Below are 22,202 nucleotides of genomic sequence, written 5' to 3' on the forward strand. Positions count from 1 at the left end.
ATCCTTTTATATAAAATGAAGGGGAAAAAAAGAAGAGTCTAAAAGAAGTTTGTGGAAGAAAGACAAGTTAGATTCAGGTGACAGCAATATAATTTCATGTGCATATGGACACAAAGTACCTAAAAACTTACAAGACTTGAGTCCCAGAAGAGAAAACCAAAAATACGTATCATTCCTGAAGAGACAGCTGAAGAGATAAAGAATAAATACTAAAAACTAAGTATCAGAGAATAAGTAGAACAAAAACCTACCAGGCCTTGAGGTAAAACCATTCCAGAAATAAGAGCAACAAATAGATTTTTAAAAGGGGAAAAAGAGTAACATGATAAAGGAGAAAGAAAGATTACTTTCATCTACTTTGTCAATTATTAGGTACTATCATAAATGCTGTATCACTTTTATCTTCAGAAAGGCCCAATAATATTAAAATTCACTGTACTCAATTTACAGATGTATAAACTTAGGGTAAGTGAACTAACTAAATTCAAACTACAGAACCACGTCTCAAACCCAGTTCTGCCGCCTACCCAGCCACTGTTTCCAAAAACAAAACAAAAAAGCCCACCAGCTAGCAACCATATATACAACTGCGTCAGAATAAGATGGCAGATGATTGTGGAAACACACCCTTTAACAGCATCGACCTAACTAATAACCAAGAAGACTTTAATCAAAAGAAAAAACATTATCAAGCTTATACATCCATGACCAAATAAGAGCTAAAAAATTATTTTAAAAATTAATTTTAAGCAATCCTCAATGAGGTTTAAGAGCCTTCCAAACTTTAACAAGGAAGCTCACTTTCTCTAAAAATATTTAATTCAAATACTATTAAAATAGACAAGATCCATCTTTCTCCCAAAGCAAAGAAACACAGTTATTTCAGTTTGAAGGAAATGACAAAAAAAAAAAAAAAGGTAAGAAATGTGAAAAATTCCAAATACTGAAAGCTCTCATTCACTGCACACTATCCACCTAAGACTTTCTTAAGAAATGACCACTGTTAGACTGGGAGGCTGCCTTCCAGAATTTTCTATACACACCTATGTATACATATGTAAAATAAACTATTTTTAAAAAGTATTTTAAGTAAGTATGTACATCTATGTAAAATAAATACTTAACACATTCCAGTGTAAAATTATACTCCTAGTAACTGTTTAAAATTGATTTGCTTGCTGGATTCAGTAAAACACTGAAATTCTTATGTTGAGCAATAATGATACTGGTCCAAAATCTATAAAATATATCATGGTATTTTGTTACCATGTGTTCAAAAGTTTTGTTCAACAATTTTTCCAACTCAGGGAATATTTCTCCAACAGAGAATATATCTAGTACTTTCTTTATAATGCAAAATCTCCCTAACTTTTATCCATTATTGAAGTATGTAATATGAATGTACTTTCCCAGGGGGACAGAGAGGATCCACAATGACACTAAGTGTTCTCAGCCACAGCTTTTTTTCTTTTAAACGATCTTTCTTGGGGCACTTGGGTGGCTCAGTTGGTTAAGCGTCTGCCACGGGCTCAGGTCATGATCTCAGGGTCCTGGGATGGAGCCCATGTTGGGATCCCTGAACAGCGGGGGTCTGCTTCTCCCTCTCCCTGGCCCTCCCTCTTCTCCTGCTCTCTCTCAAATAAAATCTTTAAAAAAGAAATAATTAGAAAACTTGTTCATTAAGGTTAATATTTAAGAGACCCTGAAGGTTACCTTGTGTAATCCCATTTTACAAATGATAAAACTATTTCCTCGTCACCTATAATCTCTCACATCTTACTTCGGCAGCAACTATATTGATTTTGCAGCCTTGCCATGCTTTAAAATATATGAACCAGGAGCCGTGTAAAGAGCAGTCTGGGACAATCAAAAGGAAATAGTTACAAAGCAGCCATTATTACTAAAATGTGAAAATTAGAAACATGCTAAGGATACAGGCTAATAGAGTAACTGCACTCCTCTCCCACAAAGAAGGTGCAAGATATGTGAACTTTGTACTTAATGGTTTTTTTCACTTTTCTGAGGAGGGCTGAATTGCTAGAAAACTGCCAGCTAAGTGCGGGCGTGGGGGGGTGCTTCTGCACAATACTTCTTTGCCAAGGGGTGCATATTTTCCCACGGTACCTTATTTTATGGGCAGGGGAACAGAAGTATGTAGTAACTTACTCCTATCCTGACCCAAGTATAGCATGAAATGATAATAATCAACTAAGAATCACCTATTCCCACTCCCCTTCTACCTCCAACACACATAAATACTACCAAAATCTCACTAAAAACATACTGAAAACATATTAAACTGAGACACAAAGGGCAGAAATTTCTTTTAACCTGATTGCTTTGTGACTTTGATACTAACCAAGTTTCATCACCTCTCAGTCTTAATTCCTCATCCATAAAATTAGTCTGTTAAATGATATACTACACAGGTCTTATAGGTCTAAAATTTGTTAATTTCTGGAAATCGAGTTTAAGCATGGAAGCTAACAAGAAACCCAATCACAGAACCATACACTTTAGTTATGCCTATAGCTACAAATGTATAAAATGACTGTAACAGTCTTATTCTAAAGTCAAAGAGAAGAGAAATGATTCTCCAACCAAGAAAACAAAATCTATAAACAAACATGCATATATATAAAAATAACTCTTCGGTTTAAATTTTCCCTGGGATCCAAATAATCCAACTTCTTTTAATTTCAGTTCTTCCCTATGTCTTCTGTAAACATTAAAATTAAATATGAATTTTACATACTTTTAACTTTAGAAGTACTATTAATAATGAAATGGCCAAAATGAAAATAAGGAAGAACAATTCATTTGTAAGTCCTCTCTGTAACAAATTCCCATAAACCACATTAGCTGAAATTTCTCAAATAGAGTTTCTAATTCTAAATAATATAGTCTTTACATTCACAATTCCATGTTCACAATAAGTTGTTTATTATAGGCAAAATTATGGTAAAAAATTACGTGACTAGGAGAAGCCAATAAAATGTTGAAACATATGTGTAGGCTTAATGTTAAATTCTACTAAAATCTCAAACAACATTTAAATCTTTAATTTTATCCATACATCATTCCATTTACAACTTAAATTTTAATTGCATAGAACAGTAATTGTATAAGCAGAATTTAACACCAAGAATATTCCATGCAGAGTTGCTTTTTAAATGTCCTCAAATTCACAAATAAAACAGAAAGCGTCAAAGCTTTATCTTTACACACACACACACACACACACACACACAACGAGGAACATAAATATTCTACAAGGTTTTGTCCTAAGCCTGCTTCTCTTCTTTCTCTATATCATCTCCCTAGACAACTACAGCCTATCCTAAATCCTCATCTTTTATCTATTCTTCTTAGGTGCCTATATACCCTGCTGGGTATTTCCCACTTTGATGTTCCATAGACACCAAAGCCTCAAGATGTACAAAATCACTACTGTATTTAGCAAAACAGTAAAAGTAAGTATCTTTGGGTAGTTGAGATATGGGTACTTTAGTTCTTCCAAACTAATGAACTTTCCTTTATTCCAGGTTATTAAAAATGATCCCACTCCAACCAACTCACCAAATTATCTTTCTAAAGTTTTTAGCTCCTTCGGATTTGCCCACCTTAGTAATTAACACCATACCATTTAATTTACCTTATCACTTAACCAAAAGCCCTGGCACCACTCTCAACTTCATATCCAGCTCCCTATTACTAATAAATTTCTCTTGCATTCACCCCTTCTTCTCCCTATTATTACTCGAGCTCAGCCCCTCATCTTCTCTGTGCTAATTTAACTTCCCTTCCCCCAATCTCATCCCCTCATTGCTCTGCCCTGCTCCAAAGATACTACTCATTTTTCTAATACACAATTTAAAAACCCTTCAGAATCTTCATTCTGACTAAAAATGAGGTCTTACACATAGTGTACAAAGGCCTTTCATCAAAAGATCCTTGGCCAATTCTCCATCATTCCTCCCAACTCCATCCCCTTCCCAAAGTTACCATTTCCTCTAAATGATCTTTACTCTCTGCCTCACATAACATCTCCCTCCCCATTCTGTGTACATCACGATATACATGAAGAGCTTACATATAGTATACACAGGCTATATCACTACTTCTTGTATCATACTATTCATCACCCTACCTTCTAACTCTTTGTAGTAAAACATTCCCATTCCCATCCCTATTAAGAGTATGAGGGGAGAAAAAGAACACAGGTATCTAATTAATGCCGGTAACCACTCTGCAGAATACAACGCCTGATAGATGGCAAATAAGCATAAAAAATAAAGCTCCAACAACCAGCAACTACTTCCCAGCAGCATTCTTTCCAACCACTAGTTGCTATTACATGAAAACCTTCAGGGGCTATCATTACATTCTAGGAACTGGAAAATTGTAATTAAAATTGAGTAAGTTATCTAACAATCCTGAAAGACTAGCAAAATAAAGGAAGCCCTCCCAGAATTATCGGGAATCTTTAACTATTACAGCTCTCAGAGGCCTAAAACGTCTTAATCCTCTGGTTTTGTAAATGAATAAAAGCACTGATTGGTGAATTTTCTACAAGGAATGATAATGCAGGCCTCTGGCCAACTCCTTTAAAATGTCAATACCCTTCAGTTAAGTTGGTTACAACCCTTGTTCTTACAACTGCCACCAAAGCAGAGATAGGCCTCTAAAAAAAGTTGTGAGATCTCTGACAGAATAGAGACAAGAATCTGGGAAACTCTGCTCATTAAGAGGAGTTTCTATATAAATAAAAACCACTTTTCTTGGGTGTAACAAAATTCAAAGATGTTAATCCTTACAAAAGCAGTTAGTCGTATCTCAATAAATTTTTTTTAAAAGGCACTTACTGGTTTATTAAAAGCTTGTAGAAAAACTACTCATAGAAGTCCTTTCTGCAACAAACATAACATAATAAAAACTCATTCTGATGATTTTTATTCAATATTTAGCCAGGGACATTACTGAATAAAAATCAAAAAAGATAACCTGTATACAGTTCTGGAGCTTTTATTAAATAAATAGTAGCCCTATCAGGAGACATTTTCCCTTTTTTTTTTTTTTTAAGATTTTATTTGTTTATTTGACAGAAAGACAGCACACATGCAAAAGCAAAGGGAGCTGCAGGCAGAGGGAGAAGCAGGCTCCCCGCCCCCCCCAAAAAGGGAACCCAATGCGGGGCTTGATCCCAGGACCTTGGGATCATGACCTGAGCTGAAGGCAGACACGTAACCAACTGAGCCACCCAGGTGCCCTAACTTTTTCCCTGTTTCAGGAAAACTACATTAAGAACTGCTTTCACCACAGTCCTCAACTTTGTGGAGAGTATTTTAAGAATCACTCTCCTATTATTCATTAAAGCCTTAAAGAAAAGACTAGCTCAATCACTGTTATGTATTTGAATAACATTTTTTAAAGATTCTGTAACATACATGTATTTTCCACCAAATGAAGTCTAGGTTCTCTGTCCCAATTAATGAAGTTTAACTTGTCATCATCTAGTGAGTTAGTTGAAAACATCATGATTAAGAATTATTTTCAAATAAAAATCACACTTGACAAAAAAGAGATGGGAAGCAATGAGTCAAACTTTTTAAAATTTGCCCCTTTGCTGCATTTTTTTTTACGAAGTCTTCAAGAAAACGTTTGTTTTGCAATAACATGAAAACAATTTTTAATAGTTAAAATGTCACTAAATGAGGAAAAGCAAGAAATATGAATTTCCCATACACATCCATACACAAAAATTGAATGTAAACTCCATGAGGGCAGAGTTTGTTTTTGGGTGGGATTGTATTTTCTTTTGGAATCTGTTTTGTACAGTTAAATCTCTAGAGCCTAGAATAGTGTCTATACTTGGTGGTTAAGTGCTCAAAATTTTGAATAAATTATTTTCACTAAGGCAGGTTTTAAACAGTTTCTGTTTTGGACATTCAGGTAAGCTTATTATAAAGCCTGTAAGGAATGTATTTCCTTGCTCAATTATAATTTTGACTTATAAGCAGCATGTTATTAATCAAATTCTCAGGTTTCAAAGTTTGCAGCAGGAGCCAGCAAAAAATGGCCCATGGCCTATTTTCATAAGCTTTCAATCCAAGAACATTTTTTATATTTTAAAAGAACTGTGAAAGGCCAACAAGAATATGTGAAAGAGACCTTAAGTGGCTAACAAAACCTATAACATTCACTATCTGGTCCTCTACAGAAACAGATTACTGCCCCCTGTGAGTGGAGATTCCATTCACAAGAGAATAAAAGTTTTGCACACTTCCTTTCACCTATAAATTGAATATACACTATTAGGAACAGATCTTTCACCTAAAACCCTCTCCATAGCTAAGTTTCTGAATTCTGGCTTGTTATCAGATTTGAAGTATGTTAAGAAAAAAAATTTAACTATAGCATAAGTGGTTATGAATGCTGAAGCTAATAAAAAGGGAAGATTAAAGTTGTTATGTTTAATGTTTTACATAACAAAAATGGATGAAAAAAAAAAATGGAATACAAACAGAAAAAAACCCCCGAATCTAATTATATTTCAAAGAAATAGCAGAACTACACTGAGGGGGAAAAACTCACCAAGCCATGTTTAACACAGCATTTCGACTATACACTGTCAGGTCAAAAAAAAAAAAAAAGAACTATAAACAGATATTAAATTCTAGTTAATAGGTTTGTTTTCAGAGACATAGGGTTTAGCAATTCCGAAACTTTTTGTGTGTTTTAGGTTTGAGCAAGTAATATGCAAACACATTGTCAATAACAGAACTAGTTTTCTCACTATCAGAGAAAGGAATTACATAGAGAATTGGAAAGAGGAAAGGCTAGAATGAAACCTACAGTTGTTGGAATGGAATTGGGAGACATCAGGGCGAACCCATGGTTTTTAAAATTGGCAGACAGTTAGGGTGGGAGGTTGGGGAACCAGGTGGTGGGTATTAGGGAGGGCACAGATTGCATGGAGCACAGGGTGTGGTGAAAAAACAATGAATACTGTTACGCTGAAAAGAAAAAAAAAAAAAGATTGGCAGACAGTTAAAAAACAAAAATTTACATGTGTATATATGTGTATACATATATAAATTCTAGTTCAATCCATTAATAAATATCCACAAGAAGAAACCAGATCAGAGCTCCCTGGAGAAATGATTGATTCCAAGGCTAGGGTGGGAATGTCTTACCACATAAGTAAGAGAATACTCAAAAGATAAAGAGCACATATCAAAAGGACACAAAAGACAGCCTGAAGTAGCTCTGACTGGTCAAAACTGAGACAATCTGCATCAAAAACCTCCAATGAATAAAAAAGAATTCATGACTTCATACTGGTATGCATGCATCCATCCATACATACATACATAAATAGGAAGAAGGAAAAGCTCTTACAGAACGCCAATAATAAATGACAGACAAAGAACATCACCTTTTGGCAATCATCCTAGTACTGTTTCAGGCAAGAACTAAATGGATACTTAAACTGGCAAAAGTTTGATAAGCAACAAGGTATGTGCTTAGTTTCAAAATACCTCCCCGAATTATACTTGTTACAAAGGGAAAAGTAGTACTTTACAATGGAGAAACCTTGCAAAAAATAGTTAACATCCCTACTAATGGGATTAATAGACATCATGTGCATCCTGGGAACACGGTATCACTTCTGGAGTATTCCTGCCAAAAACACATAACCTGAATCTAATCATGAAGCAACAGAAGACAAATCCACACTGAAGGAATTCTAAAAATAACTAACCTATTATCATTAAACATAATCAAAGGTCATAAAAGGTAAAGAAAGAGTTATAACCAACTATTTCAGATTAAAGGATACTAAAGAGACAAGAATGAATGTGAGATGTGGTGTAGGATTTACTCTATTAAGGACATTAATGATATAATTAATGAAATCTGAGTAAGATCTGCAGACAATTGCATTATACCAATGTTAATTTCCTGATTTTGATCACTGTACCATAACTATGTATAAGAGTATCACTGCAGAAAAGTCATTTAAAAGTAAAAATAAAAGGCATCATGAATGCATTTCCCATTTTCATAATGCATTTTCATAATGCCAGAAAAAGTTTTCATATGTTCATGTTTAGGTGGAGTGAACAAGCAAAAAACCAAAAATGGTTAATCAACATAATTAGGTAGAGAAATCAGGATGAAGTGTACATAAAATTCTTTATCATTCTCCTAACCTCTATAAATCTGAAGTTTTAAAGTTCAAAAGTATGAAAAAATAAAGCTAATTTATAATTAAGACACTATGCCAGTAAGAAGGAATTGTGAAAAATGAGTGATAGTTCTCCTTTACACAGAAGGTAAGAAAAACAACCAGAGGTTGAGACCTGGGGTCCCTTTGAGTCTCAACTCTAATAGTTAAAAGTAGAATTTTATTGGTAAAATCATAGTGGTGGCCTGTTTTCTAGTCAGTAAAGAGAGGGTAGCACCTATCCCTTACTCACAAGCTTATCCTAAAATTCTACCGAAACATGACGAGTGGGGAAAGGAGGGCCAGAATATAAAACACTGTATTATAAAGTGGCTCACTTTTAACAGTGTTTGGTATTTCAAAATATAAAGCCCGACATTTTTCATCACAGAAAGCTATTACAGAAAGTAGACATCTACTATATGTTTTAGTTTGTAAAAATTTTAACTTATTCAACATTTTTTTACTTCGAATATTTTAATAAATTCAAATACCCCATCTATTTTTTTACTGTAAAATTTTATAGTGTAAGAATCTTACTAAATTTTAAAAAGTCATTAACTAGGGCTTGGTCAACTTATTTTTTATTTTTTTAATTAAAATATAACTGACAGGGACACCTGGGTGGCTCAGTTGGTTAAGCCGCTGCCTTCGGCTCAGGTCATGATCCCAGGGTCCTGGGATCGAGTCCCACATCGGGCTCCTTGCTCAGCGGGGAGCCTGCTTCTCTCGCTGACTCTGCCTGCCTCTCTGCCTGCTTGTGTGTACTCTCTCTGACAAATAAATAAATAAAATCTTTAAAAAAAAATAAATAAAATATAACTGACAGAACATTGTATCAGTTTCAGGTGTACAGTAAACTTTTTAGGTGCTGTGACCCAGTATAAAAAGATCATTAAACCATTTCCCAAATTCTACACACTAATATAAGATACATGATCCAAAGTGTTCCATCTTTCACTCACAAGCTACTCAAATTAGCCCTCAGGAGTCCAATCAAATTTAAAAAGTGTTTATAAGAAAGAGACCAAATTTTATCATGTACTTAAGCGAAAGTTCATTTTAAAAATAAAAATATTTATATTCTTTCAAATTCATAAAGGCTTGGTCACCACTTAAGAAAAGCTTTTTTAAAAATCATTTGCACCTGGAGACTAATTAGTATCTCACTGACAAAAGGAAACATTCTTAAAGCTGTTACCTTTTAGCAACAGTTATATTCCAAAACAAATAGGATTTTTTTTTAAATACAGGACAAAACATTTGGTTTAAAGTAAAACTTAATGTAGCTCATCTTATTTTGCCATATTTGAAAACATAAGATCACATTCTTGTTTAAATAAGTCTACTTGCTCAATCTCTATTTTGGGTAGTAGAGAGCTTCCAGACTCTAAGGCAAAATGCTAAGAGCAGGCAGAACTGCGCCTGTACAGAAGGGCTGCAAGAAGCCCAAACCCCAGCAAGCAACTCCAGTCAGTAATGCCCGCACAGCCTCGCAGCAAGGTCACTCCCTGCACACAAAGCTGATAAAGTGAAAGAAAAAAAAAAGATTACAAGAGCATTAGCTCCAAGAGAGTATGCTTCCTTCTTGTCTTGTTTCCCGCTGTATACCAGCAGAAAGAAAAATGCCTGGTATATGGTAAGCACTGCAGTATTGGTTAAATGAATAAAGAAATGAATCAAAGAATGAAATCCTAGGGCATTCAAATCAACCTATATAAATTATAATGAGTTGCAGAAGTATTTTAAAAACAAATTTGGCATACAATAACTTCATAGCCATAACTGCTTTTAAAAAACATTAGTATCTTTTATTTCCCATTCTGACTAAATGTAGTGATGTCAAAGTTACTAAGGTAATTCCTGACCCACAGCAGATACCAGAATGCATTTACATATCCTTCCCTGAGTTTCAAATATGGTGTATCAGAAATTCTTATAAAGCAGATTTAGAAAACCAAATAAATGCATAAAATTAAAATCAAGGCACAAATGTATCGTTTACCATCAAACTTGAGATAGCATTAACTCAGATAAGAAATTACAGGCTATAGAAGCAGTTCTCATCAGCATTTATTTCTCATAACAGTAGCACTATCAAAATCTGCTCCTCTATAATTAGAAAACCAAAAATTTGACTTGGTCTTTTTTTGTTTTTCGATCCCTACAGCATATCTGTCAATGATCTGTCATCTTATAGTTTGAAGAAATTCCTCAAAATATAAGATGTATTTTCTTTCCAACCATAAATTAATAGGCTTGCAATTTATTCACGTTAAATAGGTAATGTTATATTCCTTCCACAAAAGAGGAAAATTATGTGGAGCAGAACGCAAATAAACACAACAAGAGTATATGACTAACGTTCACTATTAAGCACAGTAACTTTTGGTTAACCTATTTTTTATGAAGAAATTCAACTATTCCCTACACGTTCTCTTTAAGATTACTAATATATTCGAAGTGACAAATTTTAGTCTGCTTCCCAATAACTATCCATATAATCAAGACATCATTTCACTACCAGTTTAAACCTATTATTTTCCAAAGGGCCTGCCTTATGTGCGTTATAATCATCTTACTATGCTTCTTGTGTCCATGCTGCTGGAAAAGCAGTCTGTACAAGCAGGAGTAGAGGCACAATCCTGAGAGAGAGGAGTAGAGAAAGATGTTGAGAAAACAAAACCAGATAAAATGAGCTCACTCAAGTTCGGGAGCTCAGCCAGTGTTCAAGGTCAAGGTTGATTACATTCTCTCATACCATTCTGAGTTAGAAGTTGTCCAATAACAGGAAAACTGGCCCTAGAAAGAGATATCTGAAATTCCATGTACAAGTAGTAATATCATCACTAATTCTAAGCCAACTACACTTCTAAAAAAAGAAGTGATCATAAAATATGACTATTTAGGAAACTGGAGAATACAGATGTCCCCTAAATGTCACTCAAAGTTACTCAATGCTAGCCTAGAATAAAATTATAGAGCTATTTCAGTCTTGCCAAAAAATTTTTTGTATTTATCTTGAATGATTAAGACTATAACACTCTCAGAGTCTAAAAAATCATTATCATCAATCTCAACTATCCTTGTTTTCTAAATTTTTAAAATACTGTAAGAAAAAAAACCGTAACTTTTGGTTTTAAACTGAAAAACAGTAAATAAAAAAAAAATCTGAGAATAGCATAATTATAAAATGCAACTTAGGATGGATTTAATCTAACCAGAACCTTTAAACACAATACTTCCCTCCCAACTCTCGCTCCTTAGTAAGTGAAAATTACAAAAAGATCAGTTTTGATTTTAAAATTTCCACCTGATCTCCTAGACTCCTATAGTGCCATAAAATGACTTTCAAAAAAAAAAAAAATCCTTATATGTACTAAGTCCTCCCCAAAATTAATTTTATATTTAATCAAAGAATCTTCTAACAGGGAACCTAAATATAAATTCAAATCAATCATCTGCTTTACACAGAGGAAGCCAAATGTCCAGATATGTTAACTACTTTGGTCCAAGTCATTCAATCCCAAGTACATCATCCATTTATTTGTTCAAGAAATCTTTGGGGCACCTGGGTGGCTCAGTGGGTTAAGTCTCTGCCTTCAGCTCAGGTCACGATCTCAGGGTCCTGGGATCGAGCCCCGCATCAGGCTCTCTGCTCAGCAGGGAGCCTGCTTCCCCCTCTGCCTCTCTGCCTACTTTTAATTTCTGTCTGTCAAATAAATAAATAAAATCTTAAAAAAAAAAGGAAATCTTTATTTGACTCATAGTATATATTAAGGTACTGAGCTTTGTACTGAGGATATGAAGCAATGAAAAGATATAGTCACTATCCTCATGAAACTAACAGTCTGGTGGGAAAGACTATTAGTATATTACTTCCAGTAATCACTAGAAGAGAAAGTACAATTTTTTTTTAAGACCGTGTAATGGGAACTAAATCGGTGATTCTAAACCAAGGTCTATTTTGTTCCCCACAGGACATCTGATAGTCTGAAGACATTTCTGGTTGTCACAATAGTGGCACCTTGTGGGTAGAGGCCAGGATTACTGCTAAACATCATATAATGCACAGGACAGCTCCTCACAGCAAACAATTATCCAGACCAAAATATCAATAGTACTGAAGTTGAGAAATTCTCACCTTAATCACTGGCACAGGGAGGGGTTAGTGAAGGGTTCCTTCCTTTACAACACACTAAGTATGCTTTATCTTTAAGGGAGTTTCACAAGGTAGAAACAAAAAAAGATAGTTTGATGGATACAATTAACCAAAACACCCACCAGAAAGTTAAAACAGGAAAGACTAAGGAAAGGAAAAGGAGACAGATTCTGATCGGTGAAAATGAAACAAACAAACAAAAATGCAATGTTTTATAGCTGCTTCACATAAAATCCCTTTCTTGAACCAGAAACAAAAGGAAAACATACAAATAAAAAACAAATTTCACAGACTTTTATTATGCCCTCTACCTTGTCTACTGTTCACCATCCCATGTCTAGTACAAGATACTTTTGGGAAGATTATAAAAAGCCCTGTAGTTAGACAAATATACACTCTGGAAACAAAAGTGGAAATGGAGTAAAGAAGAGATGGGATTTCACTTTTGACGTGAAGCAAGACATGGGAGGAAAATGTCCTGGGTGTTAAAGTGACTTTGGAAAGTCTGCATCCTGGAACAGTTTAAAGACTAAGCTATCTGACTAACTGAGAAGTCCTAAGGACAACCCCCCCGCCCAAACCACACCCTAAGAATTTAGGCATCTAAAGATGATAAAAGGTACTAGAATCATCTCAGAATTTATGAACCAAGGTAAATCCAAAATTTAAATTGTGATAATCTTCCTGACACATCTCACAACCTACATATCTGATCCTTTAGCTACCCACTCTGCCTTTTCTGAGCAGCAAGAGAAATGGATCATGATTGGGGGGGGTGGGGGACATAGTAATGCCACAAGTTATACAAAGAACTTGGTGGGGGTGGGGGGAGAAACCTGATCACTAATATTTGATTATCTGTTTGATTATTTGAAAGTGTTAATTTGTTGAGGTATAGTAATGGTACTGACACTATTTTTTACAGTCCTTAAAAATTAAAAGAATCCAATATGCATGTAAAATTCATCTCCTCCAGTTACTTTGCCTAAGCATAACCAATGCATAACAGTCTTCCATTCTCCATGTGTCAAGAGTTCATATACTATCAAAGTGCCCCCTCCAATTAAATTATAATTTTCTTTTTTTTTTAAAGATTGTATTTATTTATTTGACAGACAGATCACAAGTAGGCAGAGAGGCAGGCAGAGAGAGAAGGGAGGAAGCAGGCTCCCTGCTGAGCAGAGAGCCCGGTGCGGGGTGCGGGGCTAGATCCCAGGACGCTGGGATCATGACCTGAGCTGAAGGCAGCGGCTTTAACCCACTGAGCCATCCAGGTGCCCCTAAATTATAATTTTCTAAGGAAAGAGTCATACATTGCTATTCTTTTCCCTCTTTTCAAAAACAAAAACAATACCCTTACCATAATGACCACCATACAGTGGCATTCTTAAGGACAGAGCACAGATATTTGGCTCACATAATACTGCTGCATTCACCTGGGGTCCTAAAAACATAATTTAAGCAGACCAATATGAGACCCTTTTTACTGAAGTGAGAACATAACAAGGATGTGCCACCATCTTAAAGCAGCAACAACTATGGCACTTGTAATGGTAATTATTTTTAGAGTTAACTGCTCAGGTCAAGCATAGACTCTTAGGGAGTCTTATATTCCAATTTAGGGAGTCTTATATTCCAATTTGGACAAATCTTCTTTCATCATTTCAGACCTGACATTATTACTCATGGGATTAACTCATCACAATGATGATGCTTAACTGTAAATTATGCCTTTCTCACAAAACTAGCACAGTGGGCACTTAAATACCAATTCTCAGACCTCAATCTCATTGAACTCATGGTAAGAGGAATTTATCACATAAAGGATCTTCTGACAATGACTTTGAATACAGGGAAGGAAAGGCCGTAGTCATCTTTGAGATTATGATAGGTGGGAGTGGGGCAGCTGCATATGTTGACCATGACTCATAAATATCCTACATAAGGTCATGGATTTTCAAACTGAAACTCAACCGTGCTTTGCAAATTAAAAATCTATATTCTTAACTTAGGGTGCCTGGCCTGCTCAGTTGGTAGAGCATGCAACTCCCGATCCGTTGGGTGTTAAGATAACTTTAAAATAAAATCTTAAAAAATAACAACTATATCCTTAACATTAATATCTCTGGCATGTTCCTATTTTCAAACCAATGCTAGAAACAGGGATGGTCTTTAAAAACCTGAGAATTAGCAAGCCATAAAACTTAAGCATTTCATATTTTAAATAGGCCTTTAAAAGCCAAATTCACTCTAAGTAAACATTCTAATTGTTCCTAATATTCTAACTCAAAATTCCTTTATTTTTGCACTTTGCAATACATGATTTAATGGAAAATATTCATTACTGAATTAGTCCCTAATATATGCTTACTTGCAACAACATTTGTATATCAGCAAGCATTACATTCACAGAAACTATATTCAAAATCAGGGGAAAAATTTATGTATTTTATGTTTAAAACAAAAAGTATATTCTTCTGAATCTTCTTTGAATATAATACCTTTCCCCAACTCTGTGACTATATTGCTACTATTATTAAGCTAATTCCACATTCAAACATGATGAAATTTGAGCATGTTAATAAATAAAGGTGTTACAAGATTTTCTAAGTTCTCTGAAATCCATAGGGACAAAGAAGAGAGAGCTACCTACACTAAAATGGGACTGCTACTGCCAATCTCAAATTCCTGTAAAGGTTAGATGTGAAAAGAGGTGAAATATCTAGCTAGCCATGTAGATGTCACACCTCCTATTCTTAATGGAAATACTGAAAGGAAAACCAATATATCATTTCTACTCCACTGTGCTCTATTGTGACAACCACAGTGTAGGAACACCTTTTTCCTATCCACCACATGGGAAATCCTATTCAGAATTTCATGGCAGGAGTTGGGGGGGGGCGGGGGTGCTGGGATTGAGGGAGGATACTTATTGGGAACCGCCTAGACAAACAGGAGAGACAATTAAAAGGTGTGGGGTGGGGCGCCCGGGGGGCTCAATGGTTTAGAGCCTCTGCCTTCAGCTCAGGTCATGATCCCAGGGTCCTGGGATCGAGCCCCGCATCGGGCTCTCTGCTCAGCGGGAAGCCTGCATCCTTCTCTCTCTCTCTCTCTCTGCCTGCCTCTCTGCCTACTTGTGATCTCTGTCCAATAAATAAGCAAAAATCTTAAAAAAAAAAAAAAAAAAAAAAAAAAAGTGTGGGGTAGGAGCACCTGGCTGGCTCATTAGGAAGAGCATGCAACTCCTGATCTCCAGGTCATGAGTTCCAGGCCCACGGTGGGTACAGAGATTACTAAAAAAATTAATAAATTTAAAAAAAAAAAAAGGGTGGTGGGGGGGTGTAAAATCAAAGAACTGCAATGGAAATAAGAGAAAGAATATTTTTATATAAAATTTTTAAAAGTTTAACATTCTATAGTGCTGTACCACTACATGTAGTAAATAAAAGGCTACACAGAGCTATTTCTTTCCTGCAGTTGTGAAACTATTAACAATGAACTGGAACATACAGTACTGTTAAAAACGTTTTCTTCTAGAATTTAAGCACCATCAAGTATTGTTGGGAGAACCAAAATTTCTAATTATCAGCTACAAATTCATAAATAAAATGAAAAAAAATTTCCCAAGTCTATTGCACTATATATCAAGAAAGGGTTAAAAAAGAGAAAGAAAATCCAATACCAGAAAAGAAAACCCTTTACAAAGTGTTTGCTTTTATGTAACTGTGTCACTACTATGTACTCTAATATGGAAAGTCCAACTCATACGAATGTTATCTAACTTTTAGCCCTCTGCTAAGCTTCCCAAATGCCAATTCTTTAAAAAAAGGAAAGAAGACATAAAAGAAACAAAATTGTGAAACAGCTTCTAGAAGTATTGTCCTGTTCGGATCATCACAGCAGTATGTCTGGTATTTTAAGAGGTGAGTATTTAAGATTTTGTTAATCATACTATCGATCAGTAAGAGCACTTCACACCAAAAGTTCATAAAATTGCGACTTTAGTTAATATCACATTAATAATTTTTTTTCCAAGGCATACAGATAAAGATAATTCTGGTTGTGTAGACAGGTACTTGTTATGTTTGATGTCTGCACTACGATCTACTTAAGTCAGAGTTTTAAAAAAACTAACATACTTTATCAAAACCTGTCTCCTTTCAGACTAGTAAATTCAGTTAAGTAGTGAAAACTGGACACCTGCTTCTTTTCTAGTGTTAGATTTTACATATGAATGAGCCCGTGGGAAATGCTTCCCCAGCATCTTCCCCTCTCGAAGCACAGACCCCTTTCCTTCCATTTGTGTCTTTATGTCCCGATGATGAGAGAAGGGTGAAGTAAGGTATAATAAACCGCAGAGAAACCTTGCCTCCCACTCAGCCATTCTCTTAGCATTAGGTCCCTCGTTGGCACGTTACCTAGCCAACAGTGTCTCAAATACAAACAGTACGTACAACGTGACCACAGACCATCACCCCTGTAGGTTCCCTTCCTTTCTACCCCCATCGGTCCCTGCCTCATTAAGGACCAAGGAGAGGTCTGTGCAGTGATGTCCGGTGAGCAGTTAAAATCCCGCAGGCCCAGGAAAGAGGTGGGCGGGCCAGGCCTCGGCGGAACTGACCCCCAGAGACCTGCCAGGAGCCTCCGGGGGAGGGCCCAAAGGGGCCTTCCCTCCAAACCCTCAGCCACTCAACAGGGCGCTGGAGACACCGGAACCTCCCTCCGCCCCGGGGCGGCCCTCCCCCCAGTCCTCCCCTCGGACCCGGGGGAGGGGCGCGGGGCAGAGAAACACCCCTCCCCCTCCCCCCGACACAGCTAGGCCGCCTCTCGCCCCACCCTGGGAAGCCCTGCAGGCCCGCACCCACCCTGCTCGCGCGGGCCTCAGTCCGGGTGGGAGACGTGGGTAGGAGGGGAGGCTAGACTGCAATACCAACCTCGCTATTGAAGGTTTTCACAGCCTCCATGTTGTCGGTGCGGAGGCCCCGAGCCCGGCGGCGGAAGAGGCGGCGGCCACTGCACTGGGTGGGGAGAGCGAGACGGGGGCGGCGGCACGGCCGCGAGGAGGGGCGCCGGCGGGAGACCCGGCCGCTGCGACCCGGGACGGGAGTGGAAGGGCAAGCACTGGCAGGGAAGGACTCCCTCAGGGGCAGCGAGGCCCCGGCATGGCCGCTAGGGCGGGCGGAGCGCCGGTCTGGGGAACACAGGCGCTGCCGGGGCGGGTCGGCAGCGGGCGGGGGAGGGGCTGGGCCGCGGCGCCTTCTCTTCTCCGCCCCGCTCGGTCTCGGTCCTCCACCCTCTAGCCCCGTCCCCTACACTCTCCACCCCCTCCTTCTTCTTCCTTCGTTAGACTCCTGTTTCACCTCCCCGCCGCTCGGGCCGCAGGAACCAGCAGCGCACAGCGAAGACGGAGGAGGAAGCGCTGGCAGCAGCGGCTGCGGCATCCAATATGGCGGACGCTAGTCGGGCCGCGCAGCTCGGAGATCCGCGGCGCCGGCCAGCGCGCCCCCTGGTGACTGGACCGCGCGGGACCGCGCGGAAACCATCGAGCGAGCGCGGGCCAGAGCGTCGCCGCCCGGAGGTCCCGCTCCGCTCGGCCCGGGGCAGCCCGCGCCTGGCCCCCTCCCCGCGCCTTGCAGACGCGGGAGCGTGCGCTGCGGCCGCGTGGAGCGCTGCGGCCCGCCCTTGAAAGCCCCTCCAAAGCGTCACTCTGAGGAATGCCTAAGTGTCCCCGTAACGCGACAAGTTTGGGAAATAATGCCCACGTTTCCGTTGTTTCCAAGTAGATTGGTCCCTTTACGTGAGCTGTTGCGTTCATTTGCCTTTCAGAACTTTGCTGGACAGTGGCCTAAAGGTTAAGAGCCGAAAGAAAAGTTCCTAGTCATTCATCTATTTAGGAACGATGTGTCCATGCATGTTAATAGCGTCTGGATGAGAAACAAAAGCTTCGGATCCGGGTGGGGGCAGGGGGACGGGAGAAGCACGCACACAGCCAGCCAGCAGCTCAGAGCAGGAAATGCACGCTGCATAAAATCCGGGGGGACTGGTGCGCAGACAATGAGTGCATTTGTCTGTGCGGCGGGAATCGAGTCCCAGGCGCACAAGATTGGGATAGGTGAAAGGGAACTCATGTTTAATGGAAGATGAATTTTTCTGGAGGAATTTTGCCCTGGATTATTTAGAGTTAAGACGGTGAATACAGTATTCCTAGATGAAATAAGAGATGCTGCTCGCAAAATGCCTTCTCCCGCTTCGTGCCATGTAAAATAACCAATAACCAAATTAAAAGCAAACGTTAATTGAAGTTAAAAGTTAGGGTGTACCCCTGAGCCGCAAAGGCCGCTGTCCTCTTGCTGAGAGTTGTCTTTCAGCGGTTCACTCAAAGGGAAGGGAGGAAAATGGCAGAATTTTACGCTGGGGGATTGTTGGACCCAAGGTACTTTGGTAAAAACTGAGCCCCGAGCTTATGACACTGAGAAAGGCAGGCCCTTCTTGACTTCTTAGGGTCCAGTCTACTTCATTAACAACTTTAATATAAGGGCTGACTTAAAAAGAATAACTTCTTCATCAAGAAGAGCTTATATTTCCACCTTCAAAATCTCAAATGTGGTCACTAAGTTCGCCATCACCATTGGCCTCCAATCCTCATAGGCCAAGCTGTTATGATCTCTGGCCAAGAATTGCTGTAGCCTCCTCACCGTCTCCTACTTGTCTTCTTTAATTCATTCTCCAGACTAGCCAGAGGGACTTTTTTCTTTCTTTTTTTTTTTTAAGACACAAGTCAGATGATTTAAATCCCTTTAGGATTTTCCCATTGCTCAGATAATGTCATAACCTCTTACTAGGGCCTGAAGGCCCTGTCTACCACGACTCACCGTACTCTGCTTTACTCTTTTCCTTCCTGTCACACTGGCCTTTCTGTTGGCAACACAAAGGGTTTTCGCACTTAGAACACTTGTATGTGCCCCTTCCTTCTGGGATGCTGATGCTTGTGTTCTTTTCTTGACCGACTCTTCATCCTGTCCTCCCTCAAGCGGTCTCCTCCAATTAGTCCATCTAAAGGAGCATGCCATCACTTGCATAAGCACCCCACTCAGTACGATTCATGCCAGATTCTAAAGCTCAACATTCACTGCTTTGGCCTGTCAGGGATTATTTTTTCAGTCACTCATTAATGAATGTTGGCCGAATCATTTAGGCCTGAGAGAGTAAAATGCAATACAAGCTGAAGAATCAGTTGTTAATATGTTACATGACTTGATTTTATAAAATTTCCACACCCAGAAAGATAGCAGATGGCACTCTTTGATCAAGGGAAGGAAAAAAGAGGGGGAAAAGGGGAAAAAGAGAGAGAGAGACAAAGAGGACAGCCTAAGCCCTCAAGATGAGAAGGCAGTAAAGCAAGAGGAAAAGTAGAGATAGGTCAGGGGGGCTGCAAGGAGTCTGGAGGCCCAGTACAATGACTAAGTACAAAGTTTATGAACAACCACACATACCACAATGTGAAAATGTCAATACCCGTATCTATAATATATGTATGTATGTATATTAGTTAGAATTCCAATTCCCAATATACCAAACCAATTCAAGCTAGCTTATGCATACAAGAATTCACTATTAGGATGCGGGTAGGTTTTATTCGATTCCAAAGTCAAGAATGCCAATGGGCCTAAGAAACCAGAGTACAGAAAGCCTGAAAGGCAGACTAATCTCTGCTTACCTGTTTTAGTTTTCTTTCTGTTGCTTTATCCAACTCTGTTTTGCTAGTGAGATTGACTTGTGCTCTGGTTTTTTAATCCTGGATACCTAGAAGACTTGACTGAAAACTTCACCTTCCTGCTTCCAAATTCCTAAGGGAAGGAAAAGGAATTTGACTGACCCAGCTTGAATTAGGTGACCATCACCAAAAAAACCCTGAAGAACACTAATTCATATTTTGAGGAAGAATTATATGGGAAATAGCATGCAGAAGTATTCCTTTCCCTGGAAGAGATATGCCCAATTATAAATTATGAAACTCATATTTTAGAGCTTATGACATTCTCTTCTGAGTGTGGTTATCATTGGCCTGTCCTCTAGGACTAAATCATTTCTGGAAATAGCTCATAAGCTCTAATTCAGCCACAGCCTAAAGGTCAGAATCAAAAACAGAGTCTGGAGCAGCACTCACCATAGAACCTTCTGGGATCATGGAAATGTCCTGTATCTGTGCTACGCAATTCAGTCGCACTTGTGTGGTTATTGTGTTCTCAAAATACAGCTAGTGCAACAGAGGGAATGAATTTTTTATTTTTATTTCACTCTCGTTGACTCAAGTTTGAATATGTGCTAGTGACAACCCAATTGGAAAGCAGAGGTCTAGCTAGAGCAGACTTATTCCTGTGGATAGGTCACTTCTTAGATATTGGGAAGTAATTGTGAGGTGATACTAACCAAAAATCAAGTTGATTATTAGCCAGCAAAAGTAACAATGTATGTATATGAGTTTCTTTAAACTGGGGCAAAAACCTGCAGCATTGTCTAACCTCAAACTAAGTTCCATCCAGTGGAGGAAAAAAAAAAGAAAACTTGAGCATCTTTAGGGAACATTCTAGAATGGTTTAGGAAATTAGGGCAAAGACACAAATGGAATATTATACAGCCAATAAAAATTATTAGGCTGTGGGAAATGGTACAGTGGTTTCTCAAAAATTAAACACAGAATTACCATATGATCTAGCAATTTTATTTCAGGGTATATGTCCAAAAGAACTGAAAGAAAGGACTTGAGCAGATATTTGTATGCCCATTTCATAGCAGCACCATTCACAGTAACGAAAATGTGGCAATTACCCAAGTATCCATTGACTGATGAAAGGATAAATAAAATGTGGTATATTCACATATAATGGAATATTATTCACCTTTAAAATGGGAGGAAATTGGGGTGCTTGGGTGGCTCAGTGGGTTAAGGCCTCTGCCTTTGGCTCAGGTCATGATCCCTGGGATGGAGCCCCGCATCAGGCTTTCTACTCGGCAGGGAGCCTGCTTCCTCCTCTTTCTCTGCCTGCCTCTCTGTGATCTCCATTTGTCAAATAAGTAAATAAAATCTTTTAAAAAATAAATAAATAAATAAAACGGGAGGAAATTGACACATACCACAACATGCATGAACCTTGAAGACATTATGCTAATGAAATAAACCAGACACAAAAAGACAAATACATGATTCCATTCCATAAGATACCTAGAATAGTTGGATTCATGGAGACAGCAAGCAGATGGCAGTTGCCAGGAGAGGGTAGGAATGGGGAGAGTTAATGTTTAATGAGTATAGAGCTCATTTGGGGAAGATGAAAACATCTGAAGATGAAAGGTGATGGTAGTTTCACAACAGTATGAATGTTCTTAATGCCACAGAAATGTACATTTAAAATAGATTGGTAAATTTTATGTCAGGTATATATAATCACAACAATTTTTTTAATGGTTAGAATAAGACTAGAAATATGGGAAATGCATTTGAGAGATTATTAAGTACACAGGAGTAAGATAAACTGTTAATATATTTTAGCTCTTAAAGTTTATATACAAAAAGTGAAAAATTGTATTCGAAAAACATATTAGTACAACAGGATTGTGAGTGGTTTTTTTTTTTTTTAAGATTTTACTTTTAAGTAATCTCTACACCCAACATTGGGCTTGAATTCAACAGCCCTGAGATCAAGAGTCACATGCTTTATCAGGTTATCCAGGCAGGCACCCCTGTGGATTGTTTTAATAAGAATTTTGCCTCTTTTCAGTAAGTCAGTATTTTTAAATATTATTTTTTAT

General features: G+C 38.1%; 1 protein-coding gene across 1 annotated transcript in view; it reads right to left on the bottom strand.

Moving 5' to 3' along the window:
- SCAF8 (SR-related CTD associated factor 8) overlaps positions 1-17,833 on the bottom strand; it is a gene marked incomplete at its 5' end in the record, with an annotated part of 87,773 nt that extends 69,940 nt beyond the window's left edge. The window contains 5 exon segments of the mRNA XM_080805713.1: positions 17,327-17,379; positions 17,382-17,472; positions 17,474-17,620; positions 17,622-17,735; positions 17,741-17,833. Coding sequence (XP_080661839.1) covers positions 17,327-17,379; positions 17,382-17,472; positions 17,474-17,620; positions 17,622-17,735; positions 17,741-17,833 — 498 coding nt within the window.
- Between the last annotated feature and the right edge of the window lie 4,369 nt (positions 17,834-22,202).

This window comes from Martes martes (genome assembly GCF_963455335.1).
Source record: "Martes martes genome assembly, chromosome: 6".
Taxonomy (NCBI): Eukaryota; Metazoa; Chordata; class Mammalia; order Carnivora; family Mustelidae; genus Martes; species Martes martes.